The sequence below is a fragment of the Zootoca vivipara genome, chromosome 7 (genome assembly GCF_963506605.1).
Source record: "Zootoca vivipara chromosome 7, rZooViv1.1, whole genome shotgun sequence".
Classification (NCBI taxonomy): domain Eukaryota; kingdom Metazoa; phylum Chordata; class Lepidosauria; order Squamata; family Lacertidae; genus Zootoca; species Zootoca vivipara.
This window is the reverse complement of record NC_083282.1, coordinates 56,268,187-56,292,689: the sequence shown is the minus strand read 5'-3', so window position 1 is coordinate 56,292,689 and position 24,503 is coordinate 56,268,187. Positions and strand designations below refer to the sequence as shown.

The 24,503-nt window shown below is 46.6% G+C and overlaps 1 protein-coding gene across 10 annotated transcripts in view; it reads left to right on the top strand.

Annotated features, from left to right (window-relative positions):
• SLC45A3 (solute carrier family 45 member 3) overlaps positions 1-24,503 on the top strand; it is an 80,809-nt gene that overhangs the window by 46,084 nt on the left and 10,222 nt on the right. For 7 of the 10 annotated variants that reach the window (XM_060277115.1, XM_060277112.1, XM_060277113.1 and 4 more), the window contains 3 exons: positions 17,850-18,262; positions 20,101-20,925; positions 23,436-23,701. In XM_060277115.1, coding sequence (XP_060133098.1) covers positions 18,070-18,262; positions 20,101-20,925; positions 23,436-23,701 — 1,284 coding nt within the window. In that variant the 5' untranslated portion in view covers positions 17,850-18,069. Of the gene's footprint in view, positions 1-5,325; positions 13,161-17,849; positions 18,263-20,100; positions 20,926-23,435; positions 23,702-24,503 lie in introns of those variants that run through there. The other 3 variants (XM_060277114.1, XM_035121745.2, XM_035121742.2) reach the window with 3 other exon arrangements.

Sequence of the window (24,503 nt, the reverse complement as noted above, 5' to 3'; positions counted from 1 at the left end):
CTCCAAGGAATGCATTGCCCACCACAGCGATGGACGCAGTGTGCTCTTTGGAGGGCCAGATCTGCCACCTCCTTGGCAGCCCGCCCCCCATGCCACTTCTACGGTGGGCTCTTGGAGAATCGGAGGTGCTGCTGGTCTCCTCTCAATGCCAGGGCTTGCCCTCTGGGGTCGTTTGGGGTCTGCACCCACCTGGCGTGATTCAGAGCAGGTCCCTTCCCCCCTGCAATGGCCTTTGATTCCTACTTCAACCATCTGGTAAGTAGATTTCACTCGTCCCCTTCTTCCCTGGTGGGCTGGGAGTGGTACCATTTTGTGGTTTGCCTCAGATGCCAAAATATCTTGGGCCAGCCCTGTAATTAGGGTGGCCCAAGTCTGGTGCTCCTTGGAGGAAAGGAGGAATGAAAATGTAGGCCACATTCACACTACTGTATACATTTTACTACTATTTTACTATACCATGTTAAGCAGTCATGGCTCCCCCCCCCAAAGAAAAAAAAGAATTCTGGGAGCTGTGGTTTGTTAAGGGTTCTGAGAGTTAGGAGACCCTTATTCCCCCCCAGGGTGGTTTAACAGTCAGTTGTTCTCCCCAGGGAGCTCTGCAGCGTAGCTCTATGAGGGGAATAGGCGCCTTCTAACACCTAAATAAAAATAACAAATAATAATAGCTGTGACAGCCCAAGGCCCAATGGAGCCCCAAAAATTGCCCCTGCAAATTCACCCATCTGCAGTGCAGACCACATGTATCAGTTGTCCGCTGGCCATGAGTCTGGTGTGTCACTGATCTGTACATTTGGTAGGAAGTTGGAGTAAAGGAGATGTCATTTTCCCTCCCCACTTTCTCAAGTAACCTCTCAGGATACAAATTTATGACAATACCCTTTGAAGCGCTTTGATCTTGCAATTGGGCCAAGATTTTTTAAAGTGGGTTGAAACAATCTAGACTTGAAAGCAAACATCTTCACAGTGGGCACGGAGCGGAACGACAGAAGACCTCTCCTCCTCGAATTCCTCTTGAAACGAATAGAGCTTGCATGCACCAGCTCTGCTTCCCTGGACAACTTCTTGATCCTTATCTTGGAAACTGGAAGTATTTGGTGCAAACTTAGATGCAGGGCCGTCTCAAGCAGGTCGGGCGCCCTGGCACTGAGGCGCGGAGATCACGCCCCCGTCCTTGCAGCGCGCAGCATGGCTTCCGCACGGCTTTGCTGCGCAGCGCGCGCCCCCGCCAGCCTAGCGCCCTGGCGCCCTGCGCCACCAGGACTACACCTAGAGCCGGGCCTGCTTAGATGCTGCTCGTTTATTGGTGTTTTAGGAAAAACGAAAGCCTCTTGCACAAAACGAAATAATCTTCCAGCATTGTGTGGGGAATTTGTGGGCGAAGCTCCCCCAATGGCACTTTGGGGGGCACACTGAGAGTTCTCTCTTGACAAGTTTGTGTCACTTAAATACAGGTTGCAGTTAAGCAAGGGATGGATTGGGGTGTCCCGGTGATAACTGGTCCAGGCTGGGACTTTCCAGGAAGATGCAGAGGCCCTGAACTTGGCACTGCTTAGAAGGGAGGAAAAGCGCCTTTGGGCATTGCTGCATAATACATGACCCAACTCCTTGAAATGTGGGCCCTTTCCCCCTAAATGAAGAAGGGGTGGGGAGGGGGTCAAGATATATTGTCAGCTCCTTTTCAGCGCTGCTGTTTTCTGTTACTGGATACAGAAAGGGGCTGAGGGAGGGGAGCGAAGCCACCTGTTGGATTTTGACACTTGGCGGGGGGAGGCCATTGCCCTTTCCAACAGTGTCTGCCTGTCCTCTCTTTCTCCCTGCCTGTCTCCCTCGCTGCTTCCCTCCCGTCTCTCAGGGTTCTGTTTACAACCATCCCATTGTGGTTCTTGGGCTGGAAGCAGCTGGGTGGACTGTTTCAGGCTCAAGTGTAATTTCAGCTTCTTCAAAAGCCTTTGGAGGCCGCCGCCCCTCCCCTCCCGCAATCCCGGCCGCTCTCCCCTCTGAACAGGACAGCCACGCCAACAAGGGGATAATTTGATGGATTACTCTGCAGGGCTGAGAGGCTCTTGGCTAATCCCTTTTGTGTGTCTCTTGGACTAGACGCTCAGCAGAAGCCCTAGCCTCAGGCAGAGAAAAGGCTGCTCAGCAGGGTGGGTTTTACACACTGACATATAAATACAAGGACTCTGGTCATGTGGTGCAGGGCTTTAATCCCTGCCCACTACCATGGCCTAGAGGTTAAAGGGGGGGCACCTGTTTGGGGCTGCTTTATGTTTTCCCCACTTGGTTAGATTTACATTTTTATTCTTCTTTTTAATAATAACTTGGAGAAGCAGGAGGGGGGAAGCAGACAAGATGTTGGAGCTATGGGCATAGGCCGAGGGTGGGGCCCACGCCTGTCTTAATGCCAGTGTGTCTGGAAACTCTGGCTGCTCATTTGACCAAACGTTACGGGCGCTGACTTGTTAGGAGATCCCTGTTTCCTGCACAAAGTTACAGTTCCTGGAGTAGCAGAGCAATCAGTCCCAGGGAATGGGTCAGCACCCTTCACAAACTACAGTTCCCAGGATCCTTTGCGGGGGGGTCGTGACTCTTTAATGTGGTATGCTATTGCTTTAAATGTATAGTGCTAACGGGGATTAAGACTATACAGTAAAAATGAATGGATAGCCAATGCGGACTTTATGCCTAAAGCACACACTCACTCCTGCTTTGCTTAACATTCTCCCTGATGAAGAGTTTTGGTGGAGCTGAAAGCTTTGTGGCATTTTGGTTGGTCATTAATTCATAGTAAAGGGACTTTGGAGGGTTTTAAAAAATAAATAAAACCAGTGGTTTAACCCTTAGCCATGCATGCTAACATGGGCCATCTCTTTCGCAGCGTAGTTTATTTGGTGGGTTTCTTTCTGAGAAAAGCTTATTTATTTGGCATGCAGAGAAGTGACAAATATCCCCCCCAGGAGATGACATCATTGTCCCTGATGTAAAATACGTGGTGGAACGGTGTCCCTCCCTGTCCCTGCTACCATTACATCACTGTTCTCATCACCCTTGCGTCCTGCACTTTTTCTGCAGAGTTTAATTTGGCGTGTGTATGAGGTGATTTTATTTTATCCCCACAGGTTAGGCTGAGAAATGGAGACTTCAAGGCCACCCAGTGAGCTTTGTGGATGTTAGGGCTCTGAATCTGTGCCATGCACACTCTGCCCACTAAGTCCCCACGTTTTGTGGCTACTTTTGAGACATGACCCTGTTCTGTGGCATAGCTTCTAGTACATTTTACGAAAGAAGCCTAAGTTTCAGAAAAGGCAGGCTGCCATGCAAACCCTTACTGGTACCATAATCTGTTATTTTTTGCCTCTGATTTTCTGGAGGGTCTTGTTTATTTACCGTCACTGACCTGTTTTATCTCCTCCTGCTGTGGTCATCTTTAATGCTTTTGATGAGGTATGCTGTGGAAAAATGAGGTGGTAGCCAGATCTCCCCCCCCCTTTTTTTCAGTGCCCCCACTCATAAATCCTCATTCACTCCTGTTTGGGCAGCTTCAAAATGTTCCATCCAATGCTTGCCTTACTTTTAATCATTCAATTTTATTTATAACTCTTGTTTTGAAACAGAAATAGTTTTCAAATGGCTGTTACTGGCACTCCCCACCTCCTTTCTGGTGAACGTAGGTTGCTGAAAATCAAAATGGAATCTTGGTGCTATAAATGGCCATTTTTTATTTTGGAAAGTCAAAACAACTGACAGGTGGGTGTTGTTGTTGGTTGTCTTTTGGCAAAGATGTTAAGATATACTGTACAATACGGTTTATGTTTACACAGAGGAAAGACCCACTGTGTCAAATGCATTTGTTTCCTAGTTAAGTGTGGGGAAAATTGCAGCCTTAGAGTTTGTATACATGGTGTGCAAATGTGTGCTCAGAGCTGAATGCAGGTGTCTTTTGGGGTTGCTATACACATGATACCATCCCCATAGCATCCCTCTTCTCACACTATTTGCCACTCTAAAATCTCAATCTAAAGCTCATTCTCCTGGAACAGGATAACCCACTTTGTGCCAAGAATGTACTTCTCAAGTGCTTGCTGCAGACGGGTACACAGAGAGCACTTTCAGATCATCTCCTATTAGAACAGGCCATGCCAGGGGTTTTCAGCCTTTTTGAGTCCACAGCTCCCTTGACCAACTACATTCTTTCTGCGGCACTCCTGTGGGGCTCAGGAGCCCAGTTATGTCACCCCTTGCCTGCAGAGCTGGCAGCCTCTCACCCTCTTTCGAACACCCTCCCTTGTGGAACACCTCTCCCCTGTCCTTGGGAGTCCTCTGGGCAGCTGCTGCTGCCGCCCCTGTCCCAAAGAGATATACCTCCTCACACTGCCCCACAAGGGCCTGAGATTCGCCCGTCCATTTCCAACAGCAAGGGCTGGCAGACCGGCTGGCCGGGCTCCCTCGCCTGCTTGCTTGCTGACCCCACGGCCGCCACAGCTTCTAGTAACCAGCACCCCCTGGCCAACCCTAGAGGCACAATTCGCCTGGGGAGCTTGTAGCTAGGGCTGCTGCAACAAACAGCTGTGCAAGCCTTTGGGAAGATAGAGATGTGAGAGGGCATCACAGGAAGGGAGGGAAGGAAAGAGGGACAGAGGCCAGTGTTTCCCACGGCACCCCAGTCATCCTTCAAGGCACCCCAGTGTGCCATAGCACACTGGTTGAAAACCACTGGGCTATGCCATTCCCCATCGCCATGTTTAACTTGTCCATGAATAAAGGCAGAATAGGAGGCATCACATTAACCTGTGACTGTATACTGTACACTGTATACACATCCCCACCTATATACACGGATAGGAGCTGCCACTTTAGAAGATGTTATTGTGCAAAGGTGTGTACACTTGCAAACTGCTTTGTGAAAAAGCACACTGTGAAACAATGACCCCTGCACATTTTAAGGCCCACATGTCATATGTGCAGAACCTCAAGTTAAATTCTCACGGAAGAACTGATAAATGCCTCCATTTGGCAGCCGAATGCTGATTCATAAATCTTAGGAGACTCTACATTTCCAGATTGCGAGATTTCTTGGTTCTTTGCATTTGTACCCAGGGAAGCTTCTATATGCTTCTGCCTTCCGTTTTGGATAATAAGGGATTTCCAGCAGCATGTCATTAGCCTTGCTCCCTGGTATAGGGCCAGTAATGTAATCGAGGCCTCAGCTCACCGGAAACCTGGAGCTAATTCAGGGAGATGAAATAAAATAAATTACAACTGTGCTTCCATCTCTTCCCTGCTACAGAACACATTTTAGGAAGTGGGGGGGGGGAGGGAGGGAAGGGTTGAGGGGTGGTTGTGAGGTGAGCTTTCCATTCCAACATACAAGATAGCCAGAATTACACCATGGTGTATTTCATATTCAGCCAGTTGGTTCCAGATTTTCCGGTACATTGGCCTTAAATGCAAACAAATTGCTCTGCACGCGAGCCATATTCTAGTCAAGAGCAACAGTCTGGGCTAGAGATCAGGGACAAGGCTGGGTTGAATTCCAGGCCAGAGAGTGGAAAGGAAAGGGACTGACCATATAACAACTGCCCCCCTCCATTCATGATTGATGTCCAGCATATGTATAAGCTTATTGGACTGTTACCCAAATAAAGGCGTACTAGTCAATTAATTACATGTGTTCTGGTTGGCTTTTAAATCTATATATAACGGTGAACTTTTGAATGGGAAAGGAGCATGTTTTTACATGATGAATGCATGAATTGTGGCAGCCACCGTGTTAGAAGAGGTGTGAATGTGTCCGTGAAGAGAGAGAGAAGAAAGAATGCCTCTGTTAAGATTATACTAAACCACCCTTCCCTCTCTTTTTCTTTTTTTGGGGTAAATTATTCCATTAACTATAATTAACTATTTTTAAAAGAAACCAGTCACAGCATAATGCCCCTACTTCACCCTTTGCCAACCTGGTACCCTCCAGATGTTTTGGACTACAACTCCCATCAGCCCCGAGCCAGCTGGCTGAGGCTGATGATGGGAGTTGCAGTGCAAAACATTTGGAAGGTTGGCAAACACTGCACTAGTAGTAGATCAGTAGCTGAGGGAACCTGTGTGAGCATTGGAGAGTATGAGCAGAACAGAGGTGGGGAGGAGGAGAGGATTTGCTGCAGTGCAAGGCTTTTGGCCCATCACCTGCCACCCCATTGGCTCCAGTTTTCTGCCCTTCACAGGTATGGGCCTTGTGCCCTCCCTCCTGCTTTCCATGTGGGGAGGGCAGATTTGGATCATGGCTCACGTTTTTAAAATCTATCTTTCTAAAAAAAGAAAACAATGCATAGTTGCCAAGTCACACAATTTCACACGTTTATGTCCCGCAGTGTTTTATTTTAATTTTGAAAACCAAATTTGGTCCAATTTCGTACTCATAAAAATACAGTACCCGAAAGAGATGCCAGAATTTAATTTAACACAGCTGCCCTGAGGAAATTGCTGTACTTTGCGCTGGGATATATGCTTCGAAATTTGCACTGATGCCCTGCCTTTACTCCATTAATATTGGTTCAGATATTGCCCAGTTGTGGAGTACAGTCTTCATAGACGTATTGCTAACAGGCAGCTTGTTTGGATTAATGATAAAACCACGGTTTATCATGACCGGAAACAAGCCATAGTGAGCTGTGCTCCTTGAATGGAGGTAAATGTTATGTCTGAATTATGACTGTGGTTACCTCATAATTATGGTTAGCTGAAAGAAGACAACTTAGGGGAAGGGGTTGTACCTCAATGGTAGAGCGTCTGCTTTTCATGCGAAGGCCCCGGGTTCAACCTTTAGCATCTCTAGGTAAGCATAGTTAAGATTAATTGCTTTAGAACTTGGGCACTTAGGCCTGATTAGCACACAATGCTAAGCCAAACTGTGGCTTAGCATGAATGAGCAAATGTGCTGGTGCACAATAAAAAAAATGCCGCTGCTTTGCCCCTCTTCTGCTGCTCCCCTGTTACTGAGAGAACTTGAGCTCGTAGATTGTTTCACTCCAAACAAACCATGAACTGTAGCCAAAGCTTGTTCTTAGTTTACAATTCATGATTTATTTGGGGGGAGACAAACCATGAGCCTGCCTGTGTTCATGCACATTAGTAAGCCAAACCATGACTTAGCTCCCAGTAGCATGGCAGCAGCCAGCGGGAGGCAGGGAACTTATGAGTGGGGATTTGAACCCTGCTCTTTCAGGTGCTAGTCCAACACTCTAACCATTACACCACCCAGCAGTCACCCAGCGTTCTTTGATCACTGAGCATGCTTTGTATACATTGGACTGTTTTAGGTGTGTCATTCCTTCATTCCTCTCCCCCCCCCATATACGGTATTTTTCTGAATACTTTCTTGTGTGTAGATGGTGCCATTTGGGGTACATGATGATCCACATTGACCTCTGAACTTCAGATATAGAGTGAAGGTTCATGAATCCACATTGACCTCTGAACTTCAGATATAGAGTGATGGTTCATGAATCCTTTTATGGTGAGCCACCTTTTATTGTGAGCCACTCTTCGACTGCAAAGTGAAAAAGCAGCATGCAAATACTTTTAAAAGTTCCAGTTCTCAACAGATGCTGAAACTCAATTAAGTGCATATTTGATGTTACAATACAGTTGGATACTAGCACAGTGTTAAATCCTATTCTTTTTCAGTGAGAGTAACTCCTCTTGGAAGGATTTTCTGAATTTTGAATGATTTTGTCCCTGCCCAAGAACATTTTCTAAAAAACCACTTGTGACTGGAAGCTGGAAAGTGTGTGTGTGTGTGTGTGTATCTATCTAAATGGGGAAGTGTTTTATCTGGGCTTGGCAGCTGCTGTAGAATCCTCACTATCTTTTTTGCTCTGTCACTGTTGTCCAGTTTGCACATCCATGAAGAAAAAGAGCTGTTTCCCAGGACTTTGCAGAGCAAAATAGGAGGAGAGTTGTCCTGAAACTGCAGGAATGCTAAACATCCAGGCTTGTTTGATTGCCTGGCCATTATCAGAGCTGTGCTGTCCTCCCAAGCTGTGCTTTTAAACCTTCCCTTTGTCTAGCTTTCCCCCTTTAAATCAAGTTGAGGCCCAGCCTACTTACCTGGTTTCCAGGTGAGGAAGTTCTAATGAGTTGTTCTGTTGTTTCTTGGGGGGGGGGGAAATGCAGTTCATTTTTCATCAGGTAGGGCTTGTGTATACTGTATTGTGTATACTCTTTTCTCTCATGGGAGGGAGAAAGCAGACCCGTCTCAGCTCTCCGCCTGATCTGTTTAGACACCAGTGACTATACTGTACAGCATTCATGGAAGGCAGTTGCTTATTTTTTATTAATAAAACTGCATGTTGCATAAGAAAAATGCAAAGAGCAGATGGTTTACGGATGTATTCATAATTCACAGCTTAACAGAATATGCATTTAAAGTAGCAAGATAACATCTGACCGTGGTGTTTTGTTTTTTTAATGGAAATTTTGGAGGGGATTAAACACACTGGGACAAATTGCATCTATTTACTTAGAGAAAGTTTGAGTGTGGAGGTTAGTTTCCATTGTACCATTAAATTTAGCATCTATTTAGTAAGCTGAACTAGTTAGTATTGTTTAGTCGTTTAGTCGTGTCCGACTCTTCGTGACCCCGTGGACCATAGCACGGCAGGCACTCCTGTTAGTATACATGTACAGAATATCGCGATACACTCTTTGCCAGGAATGCTTACAGTCCGTGGGTGAATACAAGTCATTTACTGAGTGGCAGCTTGCCACAACCCTTTCCAGTTGGGTTGGGATTCAGCTACAGGTCTTCCTGGTTGTCGTCCAACACACTAACCACTACACCACACTGCCTCTCCAAATAGGAACATATACCAAGCCAGACTAGTGGTCCATTTATCTCAGCATTGTCGATTGTGCATTGCTTGGCAGTGGCTCTTCAAGGCTTCAGATAAGGAGATGCAGCAGATTGAATTTGGGAACTTTTGCATGTCCTCTGCTTACGGGATACAGTCCTTCCCGGGTATTTAGGGATGTCTGTTTCTATGCCTTACATGCAGACCTTTTTGCCCTTCATGACTTCCAATCCCTTTGCAGTCTCCGTCCATGTGTCCTCCCAGGCTTCCACACTGTCGAAGTACCCAAATCCGTCAGCCAAGTGTCTTTAAAAATAAGCAGATGTGCACATGCTGGACTGAACTTTGGTGTAGAATTTGGCAGAATGTCTTTGACGCAGAGTTTCTGGAGAGGGGTAGGCGGGCATGTGGCCAGCAAAGGTGTGAACAGGACAGCTTCATTACAGTGACGGGACCACTGTTTTTTTAAAAAGCATGGTGGGCTCTAAACGTAGCTCTGTGGCTGGGACTCTCCCCCTATATAGCATCTCATTTGACTGTGTGCCTACAGATCCGGTCTGCTGGCAAACCTGTTGTGGTGGAGATCAGTGGTTTATAATATATGCTTGTTCTCCGCAGGGACTGTTATTTGTAGCCAAACCGGCACCTGCCAAATGCAGAGTATCAAATTATCATAACAGTTTCCCTCCTTCCGCCACAGTTTTTCCATACAACTGAGAAATAACCCGGGACAGCTCCACCCCATTCATTTAATGATTGGGGGCAATGCCCAGGTCATGCTGCTTGTTCTCCATTGCTAAGTTTGCACCTGAAACTGCAGTAAAAAGGAGCTTTTCAAAAAATAAGCCACAGTTGTATTAGGAGCAGCACAACAGTCAACATTGGTTCTCCCTTGGATAGTTCTTCCTTTCTTTTGTTGTTTAGTCGTTTAGTCGCGTCCGACTCTTCGTGACCCCATGGACCAGAGCATGCCAGGCACTCCTGTCTTCCACTGCCTCCCGCAGTTTGGTCAGACTCGTGTTGGTGGCTTCTAGTTTGGTCCTAATTCAAACAGTCCCAGACCAAAGCCTTAACTTGGCGTAGCAGCCAGATCTCTTGGCTTCTATGAAACTTGGATGAAAACAGGGATAAGCAGACCAGTTCCTGTATAGGGGCTTTGAGTCAGTGAGTGCACAGTGACATCGTATTGGGTGAGCGGCTCATGGAGTGCATAAGTGGGGCATAGTTTTTATTCCATGCTGGTTCTCTGCAGTTGATCTTGCATCCCACTTCAGTACCAACTCTTCTGTTCTGAAGACAGCGCTCACAGCAACCTGTGCTGTCAAGGCGGGCTTTCCACTTCTGGGGCCCCTACAATCCCATCCCAGGTAGGGCTCTAGTGCCTTTTTAACATCTGTGTGAGAAATTCAGCAGAATGAAGCACTGCTTTCCATGAAATGCAGGGATTTCATTCACCTGTTGGATTACTGTCTGTAATGCTAGTGCAAAAGACTGAGGAGCCCTCCCGACAGGGAAAGCGGCAATGTTGTCATTAGCACTGAGAGGCTTTCAAAGAAGATTCTCTACTCTGCTCCGTGGCACAGTGATATTTCCAGAAAGAGAAGCACATGGCACATTGTAAGTGGAACACCAATGTTGCATCTGGCACTCTCTCTGTAAAACAGGGTTTGGCAGACTTCAGCTTTGTTTTTTTTTACTAGAACCCCAAGATCTGCCTAGCAAAAAGGCAGGAGCAACAGACATTTAGCTCAGGGTTTCTTGGAGCACATTCCAGAGTTTAGGAATTGGTTTGCAGTACTAATGCTGTTTTTAAAAAGCCATTTTGTTGGTGCTATTGTCAAACCATTGTTGATCTGGAAACCCTTGCTGATCTACTGCAAATATACCAGTAGATCCTGATCTATTGCCTTTTTATGCCTGCAATATACAGTAGTTTGCAATGTGGATTCTTTGGTGATGGCAACAGGAGGGGGAAAAAAAAGGCAGGGAGGGCTCCCAAACCAAATAGGATAGGTGTGCTGAGTATAGGTTAACTCCTCCTCCTTTCTGCAAACTAATGCACTGCCTCTTAGAGTGGTGCACTCTCTGTGTCTGGGTCAGGCTCACTTTGTTGAAGAAGCTTTGTCTGAAGCGATGAAACCAATGTGCTGGGAACTCACCTGTTGCCCCGCAGCCTCAGAAGAGAATCGGGTGAGTTTGTTCTTCGTGTTAGAGATAAGTGGTAGTTTTTCAGAAGTTTTTGGAGGCTGGAATAGCATGATCCTGTTGCTTTCTTAACTGTGTGCTGTGTTTTCCTGTTTCATCCTGTTAATTCTTCTGATCTCCCTCCCCACTCCTCCTCTGCGAAGGGAGAGACAAATGTTTTGAGAGAAGCAGAATTTCACATCCAAAGCTTGACGGTTGTGTGACATATAATTATTGAAATATTGCAGCAGGAAATTCTACTGGGGACACATTCCCTCCACCCCATAAACTACTATAGTAGGGGAAAGGAATTATGTGGTAGCCAGGAATTTCTCTCGGTTTCTGCCTGTTAACACATCCTTGCTTTCAGTGTGTGCCAATAAATCCAGGCTAAAGGGTATGAATTTAGGCTTGCATGTGAGAGAGAACATCAGGATCCTAGGTTTTGACTTGTCTGGTGTTTAGTATTGAAGCAAAGCAGAATAATAGACTTGTCATATTCTAGTCCAACCCTCTGCAATGCAGGAATCTTTTGCCCAATGTGGGGCTCGGACCCATGGCCCTGAGATTAAGAGTCACATGCTCTACCGACTGAGCTATCTTGAACTGGCAATGCTACTGATCTTGATGAGGGAACTGCAGAAACCGGAGAGACCTAGAAGATTATCTAGTTCAGGCTTAACCACAGTTTCCCCAATAAGTACTATATGAATCAGTATCTCAAATGTGTGTCCTCTAACCATCCCTGTCATCTGGGGATCTTGCTAAGAGAACTTAACAGGACTTAGTTAATGCGTAAGATCAAAAGTTCTCAACACATCCTTCATCACAGTCCGTGCTTTCATCTTCGGTTGAATCATATAGGATTGATGAATTCAAAGCGCTTGTGACTGTGTGTGCGAAGTAATCTCATACCAGTGCTCCATCTAACCATCCTAATCAACAATGTAATTAGCAAAAAGGTGCCCTTTATATGTATGGAGGGGGGTATGTGGATGGGTGGGTTCATTTGCCGACTGAGTAAATCTTGCAGATGTGAAGAACTGACCCTTGCCAAGTGGGTCACTGCTCAGAATTATTAGGAAATGGTTGGTAGAGCATGAGACTCTTAATCTCAGGGCCATGGGTTTGAGCCCCACATTAGGTGAAAGATTCCTGCATTCCAGGGGGTTGGGCTAGATGATCCCTTTGGTCTCATCCAACTCTATAAGTCTGTGATCCTGCAAGAAACACGACTTTGGGGTGTAAATAGTTTTATCCTTTCCAGCTTTGAAAGCTGGGGGAACTTCCTCCCATCTGCCTGATGATATGTGCCCACATTCCAACCCTCTCCCCTCCACAATTAGTTACAGGTAGGTAGCCATGTTGGTCTGACGTAGTCAAAAGAAAATAAAAAAATTCCTTCCAGCAGCACCTTAGAGACCAACTAAGTTTGTCATTGGTGTGAGCTTTCGTGTGCATGCACACTTCTCCGCAATTAGTTAACAGTAAAGATGGGTTTCCATATTCAAGGAAGAAGAAAACCCCATTGGGAGTCTACAGCATCTCCCTTTAGGACATGACGGATCTTCAGTTGGCTTCCATCCTCAAAGTGCCGTGCGGTAACTTCCCCCCTGTTTTGCTCTACGTGGCTTGTACATCTTCTCTGTCTACCTTGGTCGTGGTTTTCCCCCTAAGCGTACAAAGGAAATGTGCTCTTCTGTAGTCTCATTAAAAACCATGAAGATGGGTGAGAGGTGAATGAATTGTTTGGAGAAGGGAAGGATGTCAGGCATGAAAATGTCTGCACCGGTTATGTGCAGAATGAAGATGACAGCCCCATGAACTTCTCAACTCCGAGCAAAGCCTTTAAGGGCCATAATTGCTTCTCCGGGGAAAGGTTGGTGTGCCTGGGATACAGTTGTAAACACAGGCTTTCTCCAAAGCCACATAAATTCCAGGCAGTTAACTAACTAATAGGAGTTGGCTTCTTCTGGGCTGTTCCTCTGAATATACGATGACCTCAGAAGAAGTTAGAGAGGCGTGGGCCTTGCGGATTACCTGGATGCATCATGTAGCCGTTTGCCTTGGTTGGCTGTTGGAGAACGTAACTCAGTGACAGGCCTGTCATCACTTCCCCAGCTGAGATAGGTAAGTCTTGATGTGGCAATGTCTCTGGAGAGTCTGCAGGGATAACACCTAGCGAATGAGAGGTGCCGCCGGCTCAGTAAAGGCAGAACTCTTCATATTTTAACACTTGAAAACTTCAGGCACTTTTTCCATTAACTGCTTCCCAGACTCCGAATGTTTGTGGTGTACGGTATCTTGGTCCCCCTTATAAATTTTGTTTTAGAACAGGCATAGGGCAACTAGGCCCTCCAGATATTTTGGGACTACAACTCCCACGATCCCTAGCTAACAGGACCAGTGGTCAGGGATGATGGGAATTGTAGTCCCAAAACATATGGAGGGCCAAGTTTGCCTATACCTGTTTTAGAAGTGTATCATTTGACTTTTAAACTGAACATCACTCTGATGAGCCTGTGAGGATAGTTCTCCTGAAAGGCTTTTAAAATACTTTAAATAAGTCAATTAATAAAATTCGACATGGGCAGGTTTCATGATGATAACACATGCTGGGAACTCGCCATTGGTTGAATTCTCCTGAGCAAACCCATTCAGATGTCCGTGGTCTGCTCAAGAGGGGGATGCTTCCTAAGTCACATGGGCTCTGTATCATTGTGTGTCCCGTTCTAGGAAATGGGACCACCTCCAAGCTGTCTTGAGAGGGCCTCTTCCTGCCTGTTTTTAAGGGTGTTTCTCACTTAAGATTTCTATCCCTTTTATTAAACGACCCAGAGAGTCCACAAAGGAAGAACAACCCTTAAATTTGGAAGGATACTGTATTCCTCTAAAGAAAAGGGAGTATCTGTGGGCACCAGAAGCATCTTATTCAGACGTTGTGGTTAAGTGACCTCAGAAGAAACCCCACTTTTTAGCATACCCTTTTAGAAGGCTATATAATTCTTATTTCCAGTCTGCCATATAATAAGTCAGACTAATGGTTCGTCTCGCTCCATACTGTCCACACTGACTGGCAGCAGCTCTCCAGGATTTGGGGCAGGGATTTCTCCCAGGCCCACCTGGAGATACCAAGGATTGAACTTGAGACCTTCTGCATGCAAAGCAGATGTCCTACCACTGAGCTGTATTCCTTCCACATCTCCCTAACTCCAGTGGATTTTGACATAGAAGCATAAAAACTGTAAATGTCCATGATCTTTACATGCTAGTTCAGGAACTGGTAGGATATGTTTGCCCCAGGTTTTTTTTTTTGGGGGGGGGGATGCATTTGAGTGCATGTGATGCACACTGGATTTTGGGCTGTAACAGAAGACTAAACTTGCTCATTGTGGAACGTTTGCTTGTTCTTAGTCCCCTTATTAAGGGAAAACTGCTTTGCAGCCTACATATTGTGGGTAATAGCCTCAGAGCTCCAGCAAAGACAAACACAGTGGTTTAAGGATAAACTGCACGTTAAAGGGATTCATTATGATGGAATATTAAACTTCCAGTTTTATAGCAACAGGTAAGGCATGTCTTAGAGACAGTAGCGCCACCTACTGTTGCATTTTGGTGTTTCTCTTAACCTGTTTCTTAGCAAAGGTGGATTGTGTTTCAGGCACATGACGGTTAGGGTTAAAGTTCTCTATCAAAAGAACTGTATGCTTATTTGTCTGCATGCTTCTTTGCTCTCTTATTATATACATGACTGAGCAGTAGCTTGGTAGAGGGGGGAAATGTTTGAAAGGCAAATAAATAGCTCAGTGGCAGTAATTTGAGCATCAGATTAATCAGTATATTAACTACAATCAGAGTCTAGTGGGTTGGTTTTATTGGAGGATATGGAACAAAACAGCATCTGTTTTGTCCAGCTACATGCCCCCATTCTGACAACCAATAAGAAGGTCTAGGTGTCTTTTCTTTGCTGGGAAGGGCTCAGGAGGAAGCTTTGAATTTGAATGCGAGCAGCACTGGAGGATGTCCTAGGGACAGTGGGTGTCACTGCTAGTTCCTCAAAGGACTGGGGTGGGCACAGGTCTATGCAATCAACTTTGCATAAAAGTTGTATATGCTAATTTATATATGTTTATCCGGGTTTAGGCCCAAAGCCATTCTGTAAGCAAAGAAAAGATTTTTTTTTTTAAAAAAGTGTGTGTGTGTGTGTGTGTGTGTGAAGGATCCAGCGCCCATCACAAAAGACTTGAGGCTCAGGTTCTTGGTCAACCCCTTAAATACACTTCTGCCTTGTTTTTATGAAACCCGTTTGGAAGGAGGAGGAGGAGGAAGCCTCAGTTCTTTCCCCCCTGGTTTTGCTAGCAGCACCTTCAGCCAAAAGCAAAAATTAAATAGAAAAGTCTGCCTCCTTTGCTTCCACATGATTTACTTGTTCATGGCTCTTAATGATCATTCCCCTCCCACTCATTTCACTCAATATCCAACATATACCAGAGTCTGTCACGAGTGGACCTAATGGTCAGGGATCCCTTTACCCTTTAAGCAGCGCTGCTGTTCCAATAGTACAGGTATGTAGTAATGGCACTTTGCATCTTCCCTCTCTGCAACAAGTTAATTCTTCATGAATGAAAATGCAGCAGGTTGTAAACTTGCTAAGCTCAATCCTATATGTGTTTCTTCCATATTAGACTTAAGGGGCCAGTGGTGCTTACCTGATCTCTGGGTGGTTGTAAAAAGGTAAAGGGACCCTTGACCATTAGGTCCAGTCGTGACCGACTCTGGGGTTGTGGTGCTCATCTCGCATTATTGGCCGAGGGAGCCGGCATATAGCTTCCAGGTCATGTGGCCAGCATGACAAAGCTGCTTCTGGTGAAACAGAGCAGCACACGGAAATGCCGTTTACCTTCCCACTGTAGCGGTCCCTATTTATCTACTTGCACTTTGACGTGCTTTCAAACTGCTAGGTTGGCAGGAGCTGGGACCGAGCAACGGGATCTCACCCCGTCGCGGGGATTCGAACTGCCGACCTTCTGATCGGCAAGCCCTAGGCTCAGTGGTTTAACCCACAGCACCACCCGCGTCTCTCTGGGTGGTTGTATTCAGTGCTATTTTTCTAGAAAAATAGGTACTGGAACTCAACATGGATGCCTCCTTTGTTCTCTTATGATGGCAATAGAGCTCACCTGCGTGGTGCCGGAACTGAGCTCTGGCTGGGGGGAAAAAACCCTGGTTGTGTTGCTGTTGCCAGAGGGTGGTGAGTTTGGCTTGGTGCACCATCTGCAGCTGTGTTTCCTTAAGAGTAAGTGCCTGTGAGTTCAGTGGGACTTACTCCCCAATAGGTGCAGAAAGGGCCCTTGCAGTGCCATCATGTCCATATTTACTTGGAAGCCTGTCCTACTGAGTTTAATGTTTATGCATGTTTAAAACATAAGAATAGTTCTCCGTGATCAGCCCAAAGACCTATCATTCAGCATCCTATTTCCCACATTGGCCAACTAGATGTTTCCTCTTTTAAAACCAAACTAGTGGCCATCACCACATTCCCAGGGCAGTGAATTCCGTAGATAAATCATACACTGTGTTTATACTTCCTCTTCTAAGTTCTGAATTTCCTGCCAGTTCGCTTCATTGGATGACCTCCAGGTCCAAGTATGATGAGAGATAAAGTCTTCTCTGTCCACTTTTTGCACAACGTACATAATTTTATAAACCTCGGTCGTGTCTGCTTTTACTCACATTTTTTCCTTTTAACTAAAAAGACTTCGATGTAAAGGAGATGTTTTAGCCCCCACCATTCTAGTTGTTGTTCTCTTCACTTCTTACAGTTTTAAAATGGTTTATTTGAGGTGTTACGGCTGGAACTGTACACAGTACACAGTGTGTGGCCGCACCATTGAGTTGTAAAAAGGCTTTACAATACTGGCAGTGCAGTGATCCATTTTGTAACGATTGCTAGCATGGAGTTTGCCTTTTTCATAGCCTTTTTTCATAGCTACTGAAAACTGAGCTGACATTTTCGCTGAGCTCTCCACCCTAACTGTGGATCTCGTTCTTGGTTTGTTAGGATTCTTTTGCCCAAATGTGCATCGTTTTCTATATTTGCTCATATTTGACTGCATTTCTCATTTTGTGGCCCATTCATCCAGTGACCTGTAGTGCTTTGAAGCATGGCAGATCAGCTGATCCTTGCACTTCAAAATGCCAAGGAGAGCTCCTTGCAAACCCCTTCAAAGATTAGCTGCCTATGGAGCTCCCCATGGGGAACTTAGTAGTGCAGCTGATTCCAGGGAGCTTGAGCTGAGCACCCATCAACTGATAAGAGCTGACTTCAAACTCTGTTTTTCTGCTGTGCCTGGTGGCGAGAGCAACTCAGCTAGGACTGAGTGTGCTGCTGGCCAGCCAGGTGACTGACTGGTGGTGAGAGAAAGTCTCCCTTTCCAATTTACAATTGGGAGCACAATTTAAGGCTCTTTCCTGACTGCGCATTGGCAGCTGCATCTTCACCTGCCCCTTTCCTGATGATGTCACGTATGACATCAGGTGTGGGACAGGTGGGCACTGTGTGTGGGTAAACAGCCTTGTGGGCCAAATTGGGATCTGTGCCAAGCCTGAGAAGGCCCGTGAGCCAGAGATTCCCAACCCCTGATTTAGCCAGGTGGAGTATTCTTTATTGGGAACAAAGAAGCTGCTGTTAAAACATGTTTTGAAGGTGGGAAAGAGTTGCAATGAGGGTAGGCTATCTGGCGGAGGAGTTTGCTATATGGTTTTGTACTGGTGTATGTTATGCTCAGTTTTTTTCTCTCTCTCTCTTTCCTTCTACAGAATGTGAAGCACTGAAAGATGTCCAGGCTATTAATCTTCTCATCCTGAGCCCAAACTCCCTTGATTTTGACCAGCGGGCAATGTTTCAGAAGTTGTCCACTCCTGGCTATAACATGGCTGCAGACCTTTTGCTACTGAGCCACAAAAGAAAACATAGGACTCTGGAATCCTGCTCTGGATCACCCTGAGGAGAACAGTGTTAGGTGCACACAACTCTCTGATGTTGCGGTGCAACAGTGGCATGGCTCAGAGGGCCTGGGTCAGCAGGCTCTTCCAGAACCGCAAAGCCCAGCTATTACTGGTCAACTCCCTGACTTTTGGCCTGGAAGTCTGTCTGGCTGCCGGCATCACTTACGTCCCACCTCTCTTGTTGGAAGTGGGAGTGGAGGAGAAGTTCATGACTATGGTTCTGGGTAGGTGGTATTATTGATGTTATTGTTAGATGGCCATTTTCTGTGTGAGATCCAGTGTGGTGGAAAAGACGTCTACAGTAGTCCCTCTATGTATAAGGCATGCAACATGTCCATTATTGTTGTTGTATGTACAGGGAGGGCCTCAATATGGTGATAACACCAGAGGACCTGCCAGGCAGGTTTAAGAGAGAACTAGACGGGTTTTCAGGGAATGGTGATTTCATTTGGGGTACCAAACATGAGGGCTTATAAGAGTCTGAATTCCTGGAGGAAGAGAAGACAGTTTTAATTGTGCGCTGGAAACTGGGGCTTTATCTGTAGTGAAATGGAATCTCTAGATATGGTGCACACGGTAATGAATGCCCACTTAGTGAAACTTGAGACCTAGTTTGCATGTCATGGTAAGCCACTAACTATGAACAGTGGCCAAGGTTTATTCTGGTTTCGATAACACCCCCAGTGTGGTACAAAAGTAAAATAAATAAATAAATCAGGGAGCAGCAAAGTGGCTGTGAGCCTCTCCTTGGAAGCCTGCAGGTTTGTTTTTTTAATACTATGTTTTTATGTTGTAATCTGCCCTGGGGCTTTAGGATGAAGGGCAGGGTGGTGGTGGGGAAGTCTTCCTGGTACGCCACAGTGTGACATGTGACTGATACGTGCAAAAAGATGAGGCTACAAGGTCAAAGGGTTCAAGGGCAGAGATTCTTGGTGTACTTACCCCCCCCCCCCCGCTCCATGAGCCAAGCAGAATAAGGCCATGTTCACATGTTACAGCAGGGGTCCCCAGACTTACACGCCTTTGGGCCGGTGCCCGCTGCGCCGATCGCACGGAGGGTGGGAGAGTGTGCACGCAGTGGGCCAGAGGGTGGGGGAGTGTGTGCCAGTGCGCATGCGCACACCCATTTACTGGCACGGTGGCGCGCTTCCAGGCCGGAAAAATCACTGAAAATTGTTTGTGCCTCCCCCGACCCGGAAGTGCACCTCCCCTGACCTGGAAGTGCACCGGAAATGACCTCTTCTGGGTAGGGAGAGGCCCATACGCATGCGCAGAAACGATTTTCGGCGATTTTTTTCAGATCTGGAAGTGCGCCGCCGCGCAGCGTGCCGCAAGAGCGGGCGGCGGGGGTCATCGCGGGCCGGATTGGGAGGCCAATTGGGCCGCATCTGGCCCGCGGGCCGTAGTCTGGGGACCCCTGTGTTACAGTAACCATAGTTATTGGTTTACCATGATGGATCTTGAGATGGTGCTCCCCTAGCAAACCACCATCTGACCCTGCAGGGCTCAAGGTGGTGTACAGGAGGCATCCCCAAACTTCGGCCCTCCAGATGTTTTGGACTACAATTCCCATCATCCTTGACCACTGGTCCTGTTAGCTAGGGATCATGGGAGTTGTAGGCCAAAACATCTGGAGGGCTGCAGTTTGGGGATGCCTGGTGTACAGGGTTTTGCCCTCTCCATTTTATCCCCACAAAGCCCCCTGTGAGGTGGCTTAGACTGACTGAGAGTGACTGGCTCAGGGTCACCCAGTGATCCTCATGGCTAAGTGGGGGTTGGAGCCCTGCTTTTCCAGGCCAAAGTTTGACCCAGTCTCTCCCCAGATTATGTGAGTGATTTCATGGGCCTATAGCAGGCACCCCCAAACTCAGCCCTCCAGATGTTTTGGGGACTTCAACTCCCATCATCCCTAGCTAACAGGCCCAGTGGCCAGGGATGATGGGAAATGTAGTCCCAAAACATTTGGAGGGCCAAGTTTGGGGATGCCTGGCCTATAGAGTGACTATCTTGTCAACTTCTTCCGCCTGATGAAATGATGTTATTTTCCTCCCCTTAATTCCAGGGATTGGGCCAGTTCTGGGCCTAGTGTTTGTGCCACTCATCGGTTCCGCCAGCGACCAATGGCATAGCAGCTATGGCCGCCGGCGGCCTTTCATCTGGGTCCTGTGTCTGGGAGTTTTACTGAGCCTTCTGATCATCCCTCATGCACAACGTCTGGCCAGCCTCATTGCCTTGGATACCCGCTCCCTGGAGATTGCCTTCCTTATAACGGGCATTGGCCTGCTTGACTTCTGTGGCCAAGTCTGCTTCACCCCTCTGGAGGCTCTTCTCTCCGATCTTTTCAAGGAGCCCGACAACTGCCGGCAGGCCTTCGCTATGTACTCCTTCATGGTTAGCCTGGGAGGCTGCATTGGATACCTGCTGCCGGCAATTGACTGGGACAGCAGCTTCCTGGCTCCTTACCTGGGGAGGCAGGAGGAGTGCCTCTTCAGCCTCCTCACCATCATCTTCCTCAGCTGCGTCTTGGCCACTGCCTTTGTCACGGAGGAAGTGGTAGCTCAGGTGGAAGTGCTGGCAGGCCCTGCAATGAAGGATTCCTCCAAGTCCCCGCCTCTGGCCTGCTGCTCTTGCTGGCTTCCAAAGAACTTTCTGAGGACCAGGCACCTGGTCCAGGCCTTCAGGAGCCTTTGCGCCTTAGCCCCACGCCTGCACGGAGTCTGCTGCCGCATCCCCAAGGTCATCCGGCAACTTTTTGTGGCCGAGCTCTGCAGCTGGATGGCCCTCATGACCTTCATGCTGTTCTACACTGACTTTGTTGGGGAAGGACTGTATCAGGGAGTTCCCAGAGCTGAGCCAGGCACAGAAGCCAGGCGGCACTACGATGAAGGTAATTTGATTTCTTGGGGGGTGGGGAATAAATGCTTTGTGCTTATGTCCTTCCAAAACAGCAAGTTTCAGCACCTAGACCAGGCATCCCCAAACTGTGGCCCTCCAGATGTTTTGGCCTACAACACCCATGATCCCTAGCTAACAGGACCAGTGGTTGGGGAAGATGGGAATTGTAGTCCAAAACATCTGGAGGGCCGAAGTTTGGGGATGCCTGACCTAGACCCTTTGAATTATGCAACAAGAAAACTCTTTCTCCTACCTCTGATAACTTATGCAAGCAAAGCAGACTTTCATAAAGTTACCCTTTCTATTGACTGCAAATTCTTGGTTCTTGCTCAACGTGGGATTCTTTGGGAAGGAGGCAGGAAGTGGAGGGAAAGAGGAATGGGTGGTGGAATGAGGCCAGCTGGTTTCAGTGTGGTCCTGTGGTAGTGTTGGCTGTAGATCTGGGAAACCAAGTTCTAAAACCTTATTCAGCAGTGCAGTTGCTGAATTGCCCTGGGTTAGTGATCATCCTTATACCCTGAATTCCCCCACTGTGTTATAAAGGAATCTTTTCCCCACCCCAAACATCTAAACTAAAGACAGCTTTTTTGTTTTGTTTTTTAAAAAAAAGAACTGGGAGACTCATTGGCCTGTATAGTCATTTCTATGCGTGACGAGAGCAAAGTTGGGGGATGGGAAATCTGTGGCCCTCTAGATGTCCTTTGTCATTGGCCATGTTAGTTGAGGCTGATGGAAGTTGGAGCCCCAACAACATATGAAGGGCCACAGGTTCCCTGTTCCTGGTGTATGTGATGTGAAAGAGAAGACCTCAAAAGCATACGATGTGCTAGCCACATGCAACTTAAGAATATCTTTCTGCAACCCACTGTCCTGTTAAGATCCTATCAGGAGCGGACTTTGGTAACCTTTTGCAATATGGTGCCCTGTGCTAGACCAAAATTTGGTGCCCCCCAAATGGATCTTTGCAATTGTAGATCTTCGCAATTTTGTGTCCTCTCAGCTTGGCACCTTGTGCGGTGAACCGCCCACGGCGCCCTAAATCTGGCACCGATCCTATTAAAAACCCCTTGGGTGGTGGGGAAAGACAGCTAAGGAGTGTAGCTTACCATTCTCGTTTGTACTGCAGAGTTGTGGGTGTGCCTTCTACAGAGTAATACCAGACCAGAGTACTACCGAACTAGGTCCACAGTAGGACCAAGTAGAGTAGTAATGACTGAACCTTGGACGGAAGTATATTTATTATCTTGCAAACCAAGACCATTTTTGCAATGAAGGGGACTGAGCCAGGGACCTCATATGTACAAAGCTGTACAGCTTTTTAATTGCACTTAACTAAAGCATGAAATCCAGCTGCCATCCTCCAGCACATAAAGTAACTCCTATGGAGCATATTCTCTGCTCAGTAAATCCATTTGCTGACCTGGGCACCTTTGGGAAGAAAGATGGTATATCAGATTAATAATGAATAAACAAAATTGCCTTTCATAAGAGCAGCTTTGGACATTATTTTGCCATGAAAGCTCCCTGTGGAGGCTAATAAGGAAACATGGAGTGTTAGCATCTCAAAAGGAATTCAGCATTTCTTCTGCAGACTTCCCCAAGCTGGTATTCTCCAAACTCCCATCAGCTCCAGATAGATTCCTTTTTATGTTGCATGGACTTTGGAGACCAGTTAGGAGCAAAGCCAGAGATAGCCGATGTGCTGCCCTCCAGATCTTACTGGCGCACAACAGCTACACTGGCTACGTTGGCTCTGGCCAAAGGGAGTTGTGGGCAAACATCACCCAGAGAACACCTATTGGCAACCCCTGATCTATTGCCTCCTCTCCTTAGCTTAAAAAGGTGCTTTGGTAATAGGCTTTCTTGAATACTTCTGCTAAAGCTACTTGGCCCTTTGCCTACCTGTTGTTCCCATATAATAGTTGGTTTCAAGGTCTCGGTGACCCAGCTTAAATGTAAGTAATATTTAACATTTATATCCTGGTGGTGCCTTTGAAGCTCTGCAGAATTGGAGGGTCAATTGTGTACACACAATGATGCTCAACAATCTCAGAGCTGTGGCCAATGTCAAGTTGTTTTATGGGAAATGCATAATGGAAAGTCCATGTCTTCAGAGGACATTGTCCTATAAATTAATAAACAAATCGGTAGATGTCTTGGACTACACTTAACTCCTTAAATGAACACGTTGACAAATTCTGAAGTCTACTTAGGCCTGATTTTTTGCATGTAGATTATCTGTTGGTTCTGCCAAGAGAAGTGACAGGGGTCTTCTGGATTCTGTTTTGGCCCTTCCGTTTTTAAGGCATTCATATTTTTATCCTGCCCACCTCTTAATTGTGAAATGGGAACTTCTATACTGGAACAGCTAAGAAACGCTTCTTGTAAATTGATAAGACTGAAAGCTGAACTAGCACTCAAAGCATTGCAGCTATTTGCCTTTATGAACCTGGCTATCTTGTTCTTCTCCATTTCACCCAATGTACAAACGTCTCTTCTCAGGGATTCGAATGGGTAGCCTGGGCCTCTTTCTCCAGTGCATCATCTCCATCATCTTCTCGACAATCATGGACCGGATGGTGAAGCAGTTTGGGACACGAATGGTCTACCTAGCTAGCGTGGCCTTGTTCCCGCTGATGGCCATCATCATGTGCTTCTCTCAGAGTATTGTCATCGTCACCGTTTCTGCCGCCCTGACAGGCTTCCCTTTCTCAGTGCTGCAGATCTTGCCGTACACACTGGCATCGCTTTATCATCATGAAAAACAGGTGGGGATGTGTATATATATGTGTGTGAGAGAGAAAGTCCAGAGAGTCTTGACCAAAGTGGTTTTAACAGGGCCTAACAACTGTGTGACTCATGTCTCTGAGCCATTTACAGCCTTCTTTTTTTGCTCCAGTAGTGGTAGTGAAAATTGAATAATCCATTGGTTTTTAAAGCAGGTGTGGGGAACATTTGGCCCTCCAGATGTTTCTGAGCTCCTACTTCTGTCAGCCCTAGCAAGCAAGGACAAGGATGATGGCAGCTGCCTTTTAGGGCCAGATTATCAATCACCTTGATGGGGTGCTTCCAGGGTGGGCATCAAATGTGGCCCTCTATTTCTGTCTATCAGGACCTTGGGATTCTCACTTGCCAAAAACCCCTCCCCAGGGAACACCATCATTGGTCTTGCTCTGTGCCCTCTTAATGGGCTTTTGCCTTTCCAGAAGGTCACCCTGGATATGGGATAATGACTCTTGCTTGCTTAAATGGAGGAGCCGTACCTTGGAAGTCAAACAGAAACCATTCAACTTCCAAAACGTTCAGGCTTTTCCGCGTTTCGGAGCCAAAATGTTCGTCTTGCAAGGCGTTTGACTTCTAAGGTACGACTGTACAGGTATGTGGAAATCTCTTTAATTTTGTGCTGACAGGATGTTTACTTAGCTCTGTGTTGGATGCAAACCATAATCCAGTGTTTTAATAAATCTATCTGTATTACACTCTCACTATAATCGTGTTAAACAGTTGTTACAATGCTTACATGTCACTGTATTACCTAATTGTCGTGCTATTAAGTGATATAATTACAGT